We start from the raw sequence: 15,105 nt of genomic DNA on the forward strand, positions 1-15,105 counted from the left end.
ATATTATATGTATGTATATATAATTGCAAAATGGATTTGGCTTTTGAAATCTCAGTCAATGAGTTCATTTTGTATATTCTATTTATCTATAAACAAAAGATGTGTCTTTTATAATACAGTTATCCTTAATCAAAATAAAGTATATATATAAATGTAAAACTAACTTTAAATCAGAATCATGAGCTTGAGGGGAATACAATGTCTACCAAGATAAATAAATAGAAAAATACTTCAAAAGAATTTAAAAAGGAATATGCTATTTATGAATATATTTCAAGCAGGTTATTACAGCATAAAATTGTATTCATAAAATTCGCATATAAACTTTATATGAAGCCTATTATTTGGAAGTTAATTATGTGTAAATGCATATGATTAATAAACTTTATGACAAAAATATCTGTATATAGACGAATATTGTATAAGATCATCTATACATGAAATTAATCAATTTAAACTTCAAATTTTTTATCTTCCCAGTCTTATAAAATGGATTTAGATTTACCAGTATTTTATTCATAAAATCTCAGCAAATGAGCATGAATTATTCCTTTACTTAACACTGGAAATATAAATCATAAGAGTTGTGATTAAAATCAATGAAGGTCATTTTTAAATACTATGGAAAATATAATTTAACACTGCTGAATGTTATGTATTTAAATGCTTCAAAATTATTTGCCATCACAATTTTAAGTATTATCTCATAATGCTAACTACATAATTCTTGGTCTATTAAGTCATGCCTTTCATGTGGCACAATAGACTTGTCAATCACTGGATTTTATCAGTATATCAAAGTAAAATACTTTATGGAATTTTTGTACTATGTTAATTTTTAAATTCTTTCCATATGTAATTTTTTCCATATGTAATTATTCACTTTTTATACATTGTACAATAGAGAGAGAATGAAATAATCTCCAACTTTATAAGATGGCTTGACGGGAATTCCATTTGTGTCTAACTTATGAGTAGGCCTTATTACATCAGATATGAAACAATCCAGTCTTCTCCATCTTAATATCTTTCTAATAATTTCCACTTCCTCTACCCACCTTGGCAGGAAAGCTCTTGTAACTATTAACAAAGAAGTAAATAAAGTCTTGCAGGTGTGTATGACAACCTTGATCCATTTCTTACTAAAATCTCTCTTAATCACTCTGGCAAAATTATATGCAATGACATATACGTATTTTGAATACTTTTTCCCATCAGCATTTCACACTTTGTTCATATACTTCAGGACATAAATCCTAAATTTCACGATCTCGCTATTATTTTATTCCAGTGACTCAGCAAGACCTTAGTTTTCAGAAAGAAGATGGATGAAAAGACGTTTTCTTTTTATATCTCAGTTCCTGGTAAAGGATAGTCTTTCTTCAGCGATCAAGGAGGATCCCTTAAACACCTTGACCAATTACTTGCATGAATGAGATAATTTTGAGGAATATCACAAACAGAACTTTTTGTGGAATTTAGATAATGATTTTTAGTTCTATTGTCTCTGCCCATTCACAAAATTTATTCATCAGTTCTACATGAGAAGTGGTAGAAGACAAGATCTCCAGAGTAAATTGGGAGCAGGGGGACCATGGAAGGAGGTTAAAGGGGAGGGGAGAGACAGGAGGGGAGCAGAAAAAAAATGTAGAGCTCAATAAAATCAATAAAAAAAATCATTCATCAAAAAAAAAAACATATGAGAAATCTGTTAATTCAGACTCAGAATGTAAATTTTTGAGTTACAGTCATCTCATCTGCAATAGTCATATCTAACTAATAATTTGACATTCCATGCTTCATGTAGCTGTCATTCTGTAAATAAATCTGTACTACAAAAGTATTCAACTGAAGAAAAAAATGTTCACAAAGAAGCTAACAGTAATCTGGTCTATTAAATCCAGTCTAGTAGATAGGTCTTGTGAGTTTCCTCCCACAGTGTGACTACAGTTGATTCTTTCCCTTTTTCCATTCTGTAATCTTTTTATAGAATTCATGTTGTCTCATCACATGTACTTAGTCACATGAATGCGAAGTATATAATGACTACACATCGTACATACTACTTTTTTTCCTCTTTAAGATGTGTGATACTTATTTATATGACTTTTATGGACCTTAGCGATACAATTCCCTTCCTAGGATTCTCTTGAGGCATACATGTACAAATTCTCTTTTAAATGCACTTATTTTTCTAGTTGCTAAAGGAAACAGTTACTCTGTCAAAGATGTCTTACATGAAATACACATATCTAGAAGTTAATTATTTCAAGTCTCTTTGGAAATTTTCTCCTACGGGAGGCATTTTATTATCCTATTTCAGGCTCCCTCATTAATGTGGTCAAGGTAGCATGTTTGACAGGCACATGTCATCTTTGCGCTCACTCCCTGCTGTCTAATGCAATAATTGCTGCATTAAGTGTGATCAGCAAAGATTCCACTGTTTGCACAGATGAATCCTTGTCAGTACTTGCCAAAAGTACAACTTCAATACAAATCACATTATGAAAAAAAAATAAAACCATGATTTTCTTCACTTTCCATCTCTGGTTTTCTATGCGCTGTCAAATTAAAAAGTTTACAAACTAAAAGAAAAAATACTTTTATAATGAGTATGTTACTTTAATTCTTGATCTATGTACTAAGTGTTTGCAAACATATATGTTACTTATTTACTTATTTGTCCTTTTATGTCTAAAATTCTATGAGCACAACAATAAAGAGCATAATATTATTTTATTTTTAAATGTTTTATGGTTGTTAAATTATTAAAAACTTTATCCTATATTTTATATGGGCAACATTTTGATAAATAAAAGTATTATGGGGTACATTGTGATAATGTGATGCATGTATGTAATATTCTCTGATGGAAATTTGCATTTCCATCTTCTTAAATATTTATTACTATTTTTCATTGAGATAATTCAAGCTCCTTTCTTGTAGGTTTTATACATAAAAGGTGTCTATTATTGTCTCTCTACAATGATGATAAAGACAGCAGAACCTCACATAACTGTGCATTTGTACCTATTAAAATTTATATTTATTACTTCATATAAATCTTCCTTGTTGTTTGAAATTAAACAGAATGTTTGACTAAAGATTAGGCATAATTTCACTCGACTATATAACTATTCTGAGGACTCTGGAAGTGAGATATACCTTTGAGTTTTTGGTCAGCCACACTGATTCAGTTTGAGATCATATTTAATTCACATTTAGGAGACATGCATGGAATATAATTGCCACACTGTAACTGTAGAAGATGCTATTGGTATTTCAAATTCATGAAAATCAATCATTTCATTCATTTCAAAGGGCAATATTCAAGCATATATATACCAAGTACACTTGAAAAGAGACAGTCATTTGACCTTTAAAGTCATATGCAAACATAGTATAACTTACTTGATAACTCTTAAGAATATAATGTGGTGAGATGGGAATAAAAAATTATATTAAAGGATACCCATAGTATTTCTGAAGAAGCCTAACTTATACACTTTAAAAACACAAAATCTGTAGTACTGGATAATAAATATCAGCAGCACTTTGCCACATTTTAATTACTTTTAAACTTTATAATCTGCATACTATTGCTTAATTCAAAATTAATTTTATCAAATTTCTTTCAACCTGAAAGGACTCGCATTTAAAAATTGTCGCATTGATGTCACCTTGAAATTATAAGGTAAGTGATATAATCAAAGTGACTTTTTCTCTTTAATTGAAAAATATTATGTCCTATTAAGGATACTGTGCTACAGGTGAAATAAGCCAGGGTTTTATGATATCAAAACAAAGATAATTGAATATCCTTTTGACCTAGCATATGCCCTGAATTTGTTGTCTTCATAGAATGTATTCAAGAAGAATTTTAATAACTAGGTAATTTTTTAAACATATCAATTTGGAATGTATAAGTATCATCAGAGATCTTGATTGGTTTGTATTAAAAATAAATTAAAAGTTTCCTGATACATTTGACTCTCATAGTATCTCCAGCTCTAGTTCTTAGCAAAATTGCATTTATACTGTTTCTGCCTCAAGGATTTTACTTCCTACTCATATGGGTCTATCATGGGTGAGCTTGACGTCAGCTGTAGAGAAACCTAAGTGGACCTGGAAAACAAGCTCCCAGGTGAGTCATCTTTGCTAATGTTTCTTCTCATCTCACCGCTTTTTTTCAGGCGGTTCTTCATCTGTCATTCTCATCTTCAGTTCCCTCCCTCTATCTGCCATCCCCTGTTCACTGGTACTGCTATAGTTGTCAAAGCAAGTTCTTCAGAATACCTAAAAGATCTCATGCTAAGAACTGTGAAATTTCATTATGACACACAACAATAATGCTTAGAATATAGAAATGGCATTTCAGTTTATCAAGTTTAATATTCATTACTAGTGTAGTATACCCCAGGAGTAAAAAGATCAGATAGTACTAATATTCAGAAAGGATATCATCTTGCTTACCTTTAATAATGTTGGGCTTTGGAGGCATGCTGAACTCATATACAGTGGGCTCAGAATACCCCAATCTGTTGGCAGCTGTGATTTGCACTTCGTAGCCCATCGTCCACTGCAGATGTTCCAGAATAATGTGATCTTTATTCCCCTGCACCTTCTTCTCCAGCCACTGGTCTTCCTTGTCTTTCTGTGAAAGGAGAGGAAATAACTTTTGAAACAAAGTGCCATGAAGAGATTGTATGTTAAATTTAAGTTTTTTTGAAATAATGCAATCAATTTTATCTTCTCAGTTTTCTAAAAGTTGATACGTGAAATTGCTAATTTAATGAATTCAGCATTGCTTGAGTATTTTTCTACATAAAAGGTAATATACTAACTGAGGACTTATCATTTTGCAAATTAATCCTGTGGTAATTTAATTCCACCTATTTAGATTTACTCTTTATTTCTTACAGAAAAACTTGGTTAACAATCACTTTTAGACAGATAATAGAAAAGGTGAATCATTGAATAATTGTCAGAGACTATTATTAAAATTTGTTTAAGTGGATAACTATCAAGTGAATCCTCTAAAGTATTTACAGGTGTGTATTTTAAGTGGTATTTTTCGTGAAAAAAACACACAAGGAGATTATAGCAGACAAATTTTCTGTAATATTTTCTAATGATATTCTTTCCATAAACACTGAAATACCAAATATGGGTTGTTGTTTTTTATTGTTTTAGAGAATATTTTTGTATTTCTTTTCTTCTCTCTCTTCCTCTAGTGTTTCTCTCTCTCCAACCCTTCCCCAGTTAATCTCATCTATTACCTCAATCCTTATATAAGCACTATAGCCTCAATCTTACAGTAAATCTCAGTAAACAGCAAACAATATCCTGTTTAAAGTACACCATATCTGACTCTTATCTTATAAGGCATTATCTAAATATTATTTGATTCATTCTGTAAAAATTTTAGAGCAGTTGATATTTTAAAATATATCGAAACTACTACTTTTTTGGGTTAAAAGTAACATTTTAATGTAAAAAACATAAAATTATTCACTTATACATTCTGTTTTACACAATGAATACATTTTATTTATTTATTTATCTATTTATTTATTTATTAAAAATTTTCACCTCCTCCCATCTTCCAATTTCTCTCCCATTCCACAAGACCTGGATGCGGGGGGGCTTGGACTTCCCACAGGGCAGGGCACCCTGACTTCTCTTAGGACTGGAAATCTACTACTCTTAAAGACGAAAATAGTCTCCTAATGCTCTGAATTACATTGTCTAGAACAAGATGATCATTGTGCTTTACTATATTAACCTTGAATATATAAAATTACCTGATATACTAACTTTTTCTATCAGATTCTTCTAAAACTTTAGTATTGTGTCTGCTGTTCACACGCCTGGGTATACATCCTTCTGTGTTCGTCATGCTTACACTGTAGCAAGTTGAATCTAGAAGAGGGCATTAGACCCTATATAATTGCAGTTACAGGAGGTTCTGAGTCACAAAAGAATATGTCTGGTAACTAATCCAGGTCCTCTGCAAGGGTGTTACTAGTCATAGCTGCTATGACAGTTCTCTAGTGCCCTGTATCAGATTTTAATTCTAATTTTTATTTTTGTTTGGGCTGTATAAAGACAAGTTTGTATAAAGCTATTGATATTTGCATGCCCCTGTATCAGTAGCATAACCCCAGTAGTCAGGCTTGTCTATGAAATTATGGTTTGGGGCTACAGATAAATTGTAATTTGTGAATTCACATATGAAATCTTAGATTATGTTATCTGATAGCTATGGAATGTTCTTTCATGTATATACTCAAAACTGTCAGGAAACATAAATTATAAGATTTTTAGACAGTTATATAAAGTTTCTAATTTCCCAATAGGCTATTTAAAAATCAGGCATTTGAAATACTATTCTCTTCTGAATTATAAATAATTTAACTCTTTCATGTAGCAAATTAAATCCCTATGTCATTTTACATTGATATTTTAAGAAATCAAGGAGAGGAGAAGATTAATATTTCTTGAATATAAATCAATTTCATTTTCCATTCAACTTAAGACAAGGAAATATTTTAATCCCCTAATTGTTATTCCTAGGGAATGGGAAGAATTTAAAGTGGGTGTAACTAAATACTCCCCTCGGCATGAGAACCTCAATTATGCATTTGTAGACTGCCTAATTTGCAGAAATAGAGTCCCCAGGGAATGATTTTAGATAACTAGTGGGAAAGTGTCCCTCTAGGTAGCTTAATGATATGATTTGCTGATAGGACTATCATTAATATGCCAATTAAATGGTGAAAGAACTTCATTTTAAAAAATAGTCATGGAGCTTGAGTAAAGCTTTCATCGACCAATTCTTTTCTTTAAAGATAGTCGTAAGACGTTGTGAAAGTAGAGACATCTCTTTAATTGTCAAGCTCATCCTAACACCAGCATTTAGGGGAACACTACCTTTGTTCTACATAGAAGAATATGCTCTCTGTTCATAAAGGAGCTTATTTAGTCCTTCATTCATGACAGGAAGTAACTCATTACCTTTGTAAAGACTTTATAGAAACTGTAGCCAACACAATCTTACATTAAAACAAAATAACTATAAAAGAAATGTCAATAGAGGAAATAATCATATCAATACGCCTTTTGATTGTTCTAACTCCTGCTGTGTATGGTATAAGTTTCATATGGCCTAAAAACAATTCTCATTGTCTATGATTTCGTGATCATATAGTTAGTTTACCTACTGTTTGTATGTTCTTACATGAATAATCAGAATACTTAAAAATTAACTCTTTAACTAGCTATATTGAATGTAAAAATACTTGTCATCAACTCTGATATTTTTCTATTATAGTACCATATTTAAATGAATAACTTGAGTCAATATATTAGTTCATAGTTATATTATTATTATGAAAAAAGCCTATTTTTTATAGCAATACTAAGATAAATAAAATGCATCCTCTTCTCTCAGAGCAAAAAGCATAAGGAAGATAAATATATATATTTATATATATTCTTTGCTTTTAATACTGATAGCTATTTACTGAAAATATTTCAAAATATTCTTGTTGTCTTTAAATATATTTCTTTTTTCCTACACTATTTCCAATTTTCTGTTTAAACAAAAAGGAAGGCTTTACATATAACAGATATCAAGCAAGAATTACAGCTACAGTATTTCTATTTACTTTATCTTTTATCATAACTAAAGAAAATTATAACTAACTCCCCCTTGATACCAAAAAACTTTGGGTTACTGTCCAAGCATCAAAATGTCTCTGTCAATTCTAGAGTTAAGGACGTTGCTTACAATGTACTTCCTGTTTATTTAGGTAATATTATATCCTTCTGGAGTCTCTGATTGAGTAAAAATAAATGGATAGTTACAATTTTCCTTATTTATGAGAAAAGATAAATATATTTCGATACAGATGCTAAAGCCACTAGTAGAAAGTCTTGTTTCCTAGTAATAAAAGCTCATTTTTATGTATTCACAAACTTAAGACTTTAATAAAATTAAATTTGTCACTTATATTTAAACGTTATTATATTATATCTAGATTCCAAATAGTTTAAAAAGGTCAACTGAAACTTTAAAATGTGTGTTCTAAACATTTTTGCTGGTCCCAAATGTACCTTCTATTCAATTGATTTTAAGTAATCAATTTTCTTAAGTCAGGAGAGATTTAACATACTAACACTAAGAAATAGTTATGATCCCTTTGAGAACATCCATTTATAGATAAATTTGTAAAAAAAATAAAAAAAAATTATCAAATTATATGCTATGCAATCACATGAACACTAAAAATACATATAAAATCCCATCCTTAAAATAGCTCCTTGCAATTTCTCAACTACTATATAAGATTAGTAGACTTGCCTTTAATCTCCAAATAACTTAACTTGATTTTGTGACATTATTACTACAAATATTAACTTCCATGAGGTGTGCATAGAGACTTTGAATAGTGTTTTTAATACTTTAACTTTAAGTCTTTTCTAAAACATTTTTTCTTCATAATTGAAGAGGAAACAAAGCAATATATTTTATAATATTATAACTTAGAGTAATGTGTGCTTTCTAGCTCATAAGCTACAAGTAATTATTCTCTTCCAGAATATCTGCAATCTTGTCAATAGTCATTGAAATTAAAATTAAATGCATATATGCATTTGCCCACAAGACATGAGCTTGCAAATAAGAAATATGTGGTCTGAGTTATATTGTTCCCTTACAAATCACAGTTGAAAGTTTAGCTCAAAGAAGCAATCTAGTTAATATTTTAGGGATGCTACTATTGATTCTCCACATAGGTGCACAAGATCAAAGACTCAGACAAAAGTCATTGTCCTGAATTGGCTGACAACTTGTATTATAGAAAAAGCAAATCCTTGGAGGACATACTAGCCCCTAATGGGGTCAAATATCCATTAGACTGAAACAACACACTGTAGATAAATCATCTTACAAGAAGTGCAGAGGTCTCCTAAGGGTATGACAGATATTAACAATTTGTCAGACTACCTTGCAAGATAGAAAAGCTCATATCAGGAACTCTAATATTGATAATTTTGCTAGATTTCTTATTGCACTACTTGTAATATAATCACCTAGATTAAACCACCCGTTTATGATTTTATAATTATTGGTATTATTATTTATACATTGAGTTATATGTGATGTGGGATTCTCTTCTGCATGCTGTAAATATGTTTTATTACCATTAGTTAATAAAGAAGCCACTTTGGCCTATGGCAGGGTAGAGTAGAGCTAGGCAGGTAAACTAAACTGAATGCAGGGAGAAAGAAAGCAGAGTCAGGCAGATGCCATTTAGTTGCCAAAGGAGAAAGATGCTGGATACTTACTGGTAGGCCACAGCCTTGTCATGAATGTAATTAATAGAAATGGATTAATTTGAGATGTAAGAACTAGCTAGAAATATTCCTGACCATCAGCCAAACAATGTTATAATTAAATAGTTTCTGTGTGATTATTTGGGTCTGGGAGTCTGAAAAATTAAAGCACCCCCTCTGCTTACATATATGGCTGACCATATCTACTTAGGAAACTGGAGACCTAACATTTGTCCAAAAACTCTCTGTACATTAACAATTGTTCAGACTCCTTTAGCTGCTTTTTCCCATGGTGATGATACAACAAATATACATAGCAAGACATGACAGTAGAAATAGGACTATATGCATCAAGGAAAGTAACCCAAGAAAGAAGAAAAGGAAGACAGATAATGATGAAGTGAATGGTAAAGTACGCTATCTCCATTGATGAATATGTTGCAGCATCACCAATTAATCACATGGTTAATATAAACTAATACAGTCCAAGAATGTGTCAAACATAGCTGCACTATGGAACCCAAGTAGCCTGAGAAGGAAACATATGGGTAGTGAATTTGCAGAAATGAACAGAGGATCTAGTATCTGCAGAAAATCTTGTGTGGATAAAATTTCAGAATTCCAATATGGTGTTTTACACCATCACAGCAGCAAAACAATTCATGGGTTGTAAAATCTTCAAGGACAAAATTTACTTGTCCATAACTGTGTGTGTGTATATATACATAAATATATATACTATATTGAAGCTTTTATGGTTTTCTTTTTCCATTGTATTGTTCTGTACTTCATCAGATAACCCAAATTTCTTCTTTCCATTAATCTTTAAAGGATTATGTAGGAAGTACACCTTATGCTTAGTTATTTAGAAATTGAAAATTGCTGAAGTGTAAGCAACATCCTTCTAAAAATTACAAGGAATCAAAACAATTATTTTTCAAAACTTGTACTAAAAATCTGAGCTCTATACTTACAATAGTTCTCCATGTACTGGTGACTGAAACAAGGAATATAATAATTAAATAGTGGGCAGAAGTAGTTTTATTTGAATTAACATTCATTGCCATTATGAAGTTAAAAAGAAATCCTATGTTTGTTTTGAGTTGATGAGCACTGGAACAAATTAGTGACAACGAAGTAAGACTGTGATGTACTGTATATATTCATTCAGTTTTTTTATTTTTAATTTGGGGAGATCTCTACCCCAGTGTCATTCAGGGTATCCTCTGAAGTGAGCTCCATCTGCCTCATTACCAAAGTACTAAGATTAGTTCTGTTGTCACCATGATCAACTCAAAGGGATTCTTTTATTGGAAAGCATCACATAGCCATTGGAACAATAGGCACAAGACGGGACTGTTACATTAGACTGATAGGAGAAAACAATGACCAAATAAGGGAAAATAGGATATTTCTATTATAATATCTAAGTATTCATTTTCTAATTATGATTTTCCTTTATTCATGGCAATTTCTTATATGTATACAATCCTATACAGATGCATCAAACCACATTCACCTCTTCCAATAGCATCTTTTACCTTTGATGTCTTTTTTATTTTCAATTTTGATAATAGATGTAATTGAAGACAGAAATATATAAATTATGGCCTTGCAAATTGAAATATATTGATGACTATTTGAAAATGAAGTACATTGACGATCATTATCTAAACTTGAATATCTTTAATATTATTTCTCCTTTGGTCGAAAATTGCAATTTCACAGACAAGATTGCTGATGTGGGACTCCCCTCTGTATGCTGTGAGTACCCTTGGTTGGTGAAGGAACTGTCTTGGATCTGCACAGGCAGGGAGGGTACAACCAAACGCTGGGAGAGAGAAGGAGGTGTTAGAGAGAGTCCATGTGTCCCTGCCAGAAACAGACTCCCGAACATTGGCCAGTGGGCCACAGCCATGTGGTAATAGACAGACTGATGGAGATGGGTTGAATTGGTATGTTGAAGTTAGCCAATGGGAAGTTGGAGCTGATGGTCCAAGCAGTGATGTAAATAATATGGTTTCTGTGTCATTATTTCAGAACTAGGTGGCTGGGAACAAACTAACAGACTTCTTACTACAGATTGATTTTGAGCTTAGAGAATTTAATGAGCTCACAAAAATAAATGCTAATCCTATTAAATAATTTTCCTTTTCTTCTTTTCTATTGAAAATATATTTTTCATACAATATGATCAAATCAATGTTTTTCCTTCCCCAGCTCTTTCCAGATCCTCCCCACCTTGCCACCCACCCAATTTAGGCCTTCCTTTTGCTCTCTTTGGAAAAAAAGACATTAAACAAAAATGCAACAAGCCAGAGTAAAAAATAAAATAACAAAGAGAAGGCAGGAGAAGCACAAAATCAAAAAATAAAATATTTTTGCCTCTAGCCATGCCTGGGGCTAGTTCTAACACTATAGTAAGTGGAAGCCAATGATGTGAAGTATGTTAATTAAGGTAACATTGTTCTTGAAACCCTAAAAATATCCTGTTGTGTTTTCCTACATATGATAAATATTAAAACAATAAAAGTAAACTTGCTAACACTTCAAGAATTTATTGGTTTCATTAAACCAGACATATTGAGAAGGCTATAAAGAAAGTACTTTTATATTTTAATATGAATTTATTTAGTGTATATGCATACATATGTATAGGAATTAGTATGTCAAGCATTCCATTGAAAGGTCAGAGGACAATTTGCAAAAATTTGTTTCCCTCTAAAATTCTGTGTGTTCTGAGGATTGAAGTCTGGTCATCAGGCATGGCATGGAGAACTCTCACACTCTAAGCCATCTTATATATCCTTAAGAGATTAATTCTATTTGTATAAATGACATTTTACTTTTGTTTGACAGAGTTTTATTTTAAAATACCATCAGATACAATATGTTAATCCTGATAGTGTTTCTAAAATGCTACTCTAATCCTAGATTACTTAACAAATAAGCAAGTAGTAAGTAAGGGGAATGAATCACATTACTTAAAAACATTTCAAACTTACTTACTTTCTCTGGGCTTCCAAGTATATATTTTAATACAAAGTGGTCAGCACTGAATATAAGAGATGAATACATATATCATTACCAATACTTCCCTATACATGAGGCCTCCTTTGCTTCCAGAGTGAATGAGCTATACTACCTCGTCTGCTGTAATATCTATGTGAGGTAGCTCAATCCCAGCCTCATGCACACTAGCATGGGCTTCCACTGACTCCAACCACAGACCTTTGAAATTTTTGTTCATTATTTTCCTTTTTGTATTTGTGGCTTGATGAAGAAGTATGTCTTGTGAAGCAATACACTTAGTTTCCCGCCATAGTCTTTGATATCTATAAATAATAACATTCTTAGAATTATTACAAATAATAGAGCACTCCTAAAGTACACATGATTTATTAAATAAAACCCAATAGCAATAAAGTTTTAAAAAGCATAGCATAAAATAATAAAAGTCTGCTACTGTTGATTTAAATCATCAAACTACTTGCACTGAATGGAGTATTTGTTACTCTACTATCAATTTATAATGTTAGATAATCAAACATAGCTTTAATTTCAAGTAAATTATTCACACAAAAATATATAACCACATTACTATTTCAGAGATTTTTATTGTTCACTCTGGTATTTTTTTGTCATTCTTCCTTACAAGTCATAAATGCCTACTGATGTTTTCTAGTAAAAACATTCTGGGTGAAAATATAGATAGGTAACAGATATACAGGAGCTATTATAGTGTAATTAATGATGCAACTACAATCTATGCTCCTCAGAGGGATTCTCTGTTTTGCACGATTTTCAAATGAGACAAAGAAACCTGGCCTAAATTGCCTTACATTTTTAGTTTAGATCTGCCTACAGCCCAAGAAGACTTTCCAAGATTCACTGATGTAGAATGTTTATGGCACAGTATGCAAATACACCCTGTTGCTCATTATTGCCAGCTTGAAGCCTACTACAGAGATTGGCCATTCCTAGGAACAGACACAAGCCACCACCAACAAACATATTCACTTAGCAGCTTGTGTTTAAATATTTCTCTCTCTTTCTTTCTCTCTCTCTCTCTCTCTCTCTCTCTCTCTCTCTCTCTCTCTCTCTCTTTCTCCCTCTCTGTATGTGTCTGTGTGTGTGCAACAATAATAATTAAAGACGAAGATCCCATGAACTTGAAATGGAATGAGAAGACCATTGAGGTTGTTGAAGGGAGGAGGAGCAGAGGAAAAAATGTTACTATATATTAATTTTGAAAGAGAACTGCCCAGTAAAGGAAATATTGGAATCAAATGAAAACGTTAAAATGTTATATAAAATTGTTTATTAATGGACACAATAGGAATTTGAATTTCATTTCCTTACCTTAAAATCTAATGTTCAAATTGAGAAACCATCATAATTCACAAAATATACATTTTAGAAATATACTGAAAATATATACAAGCACCCTAAAGAACTGAAATTCTAAAAAGAGAACTATAGAAAATAAAAACAAAATTATTTGTGGAAAAGTTTTGAGAAGCAATCATTCCCAGTGACCACTGACATTATATACAACAATGAAGCAGAAGAAATAGACAAGGGACAACACTGGTGACTGATTCTCAAAAGCAGAATCCTCTTTCACAATAGCCTTTGGAATACCCAAAGCAGCTATTGATGTCTGCAGCCCTTCACTTACCAATTCAAAATACATTTTAATCACATGATCCTTTTCACTAAAGGTCAGTGACCACTCTTTATTTAAACATTAGTCATATACCTATTTCATTATAACAACTTCTTTTTACATGTGATGTGCTAATTTTTCTATCATGAGCATTTGGCCTACATTGTGAATTTGAGAACATTAGAATTATCTACAGGGGATAAGAAAATGATTTAATGGTTAAGGGCATCAACTGTTGCTCCATGGAATATAATTTAATTTTCATATCTCTTACAGTGACTCACAACTATCTGTTCCTCTACTGCCAGCATATGTACATTCTTTCAGTACAACACATTGTACTGAAGAATACATGAAGACAAAATTTTTTATATAAAAATTAATGAAAAAAATGTTTTAAAAAAGAGTTGCTCAGAAACACATCACTGGAAATATTTGTGAAGACGTTTCCAAAGTGTTTTGTAGCCAAAAGAAGGATTTGTTATGGAAGTGTGAGTTATAGGGCTTCATGGGCTAGAGTCCAGTATTGTGGTAAAGATCAAGGTAGAATAACAGCAGCATTCATCTCTCTGCTTCTTCACTTCCGACACAAGGTAATTACAAGGCATGATTTTCTGACCGTAATGAACTACTATTTTTTAAACCATGACTCAAGTTAAATTATCTTTTAAGTAAATTATTTTAACAAATATATTGTTAATATAATATGAAAAGTTTCTAATACTGTTTCTACTGTAGAACTCTAGAACAACTCTGAGTCCATTTCTGAGGCCTCTGCCTCTCAGCCTTAGTGTGCTTCTCCACTCCCCCAGGAACCTAACAACTACACATGCACGTACTGGAGTGTTAGGGACTTTCTATCTCCCTGTGTCCTTGCGGATGTTCTCTAAATAGAGCTCCGTTCCAGGAATTGGGACAAGGTAACCCACAGATATCTACAGATGTTTTGACTCAGTCCCTGGAAAGGAGTCAGAATGAACCTCAGATGTCCCCACTTACCTTGCCTGATCAGGCAACCGCTCTTCACTCCTGGCTCAAACCAATTATTGTTAGTAACCCTTTGAATAAGCCAATCCTAGTAGTTGAAAAACAACCCC

The 15,105-nt window shown here is 31.9% G+C and overlaps 1 protein-coding gene across 2 annotated transcripts in view; it reads right to left on the reverse strand.

Annotated features, from left to right (window-relative positions):
- The window catches only part of Ncam2 (neural cell adhesion molecule 2), a 409,212-nt gene that overhangs the window by 39,670 nt on the left and 354,437 nt on the right, over positions 1 to 15,105 (reverse strand). For both annotated transcript variants that reach the window (XM_048422798.3, XM_085685717.2), the window contains exon 15: positions 4,474 to 4,654. In XM_048422798.3, the coding sequence (XP_048278755.2) occupies positions 4,474 to 4,654 (181 nt within the window). The remainder of the gene's footprint in view (positions 1 to 4,473; positions 4,655 to 15,105) is intronic.

The sequence above is a fragment of the Myodes glareolus genome, chromosome 2 (genome assembly GCF_982192425.1).
Source record: "Myodes glareolus chromosome 2, mMyoGla1.1, whole genome shotgun sequence".
NCBI classification, from domain to species: Eukaryota; Metazoa; Chordata; class Mammalia; order Rodentia; family Cricetidae; genus Myodes; species Myodes glareolus.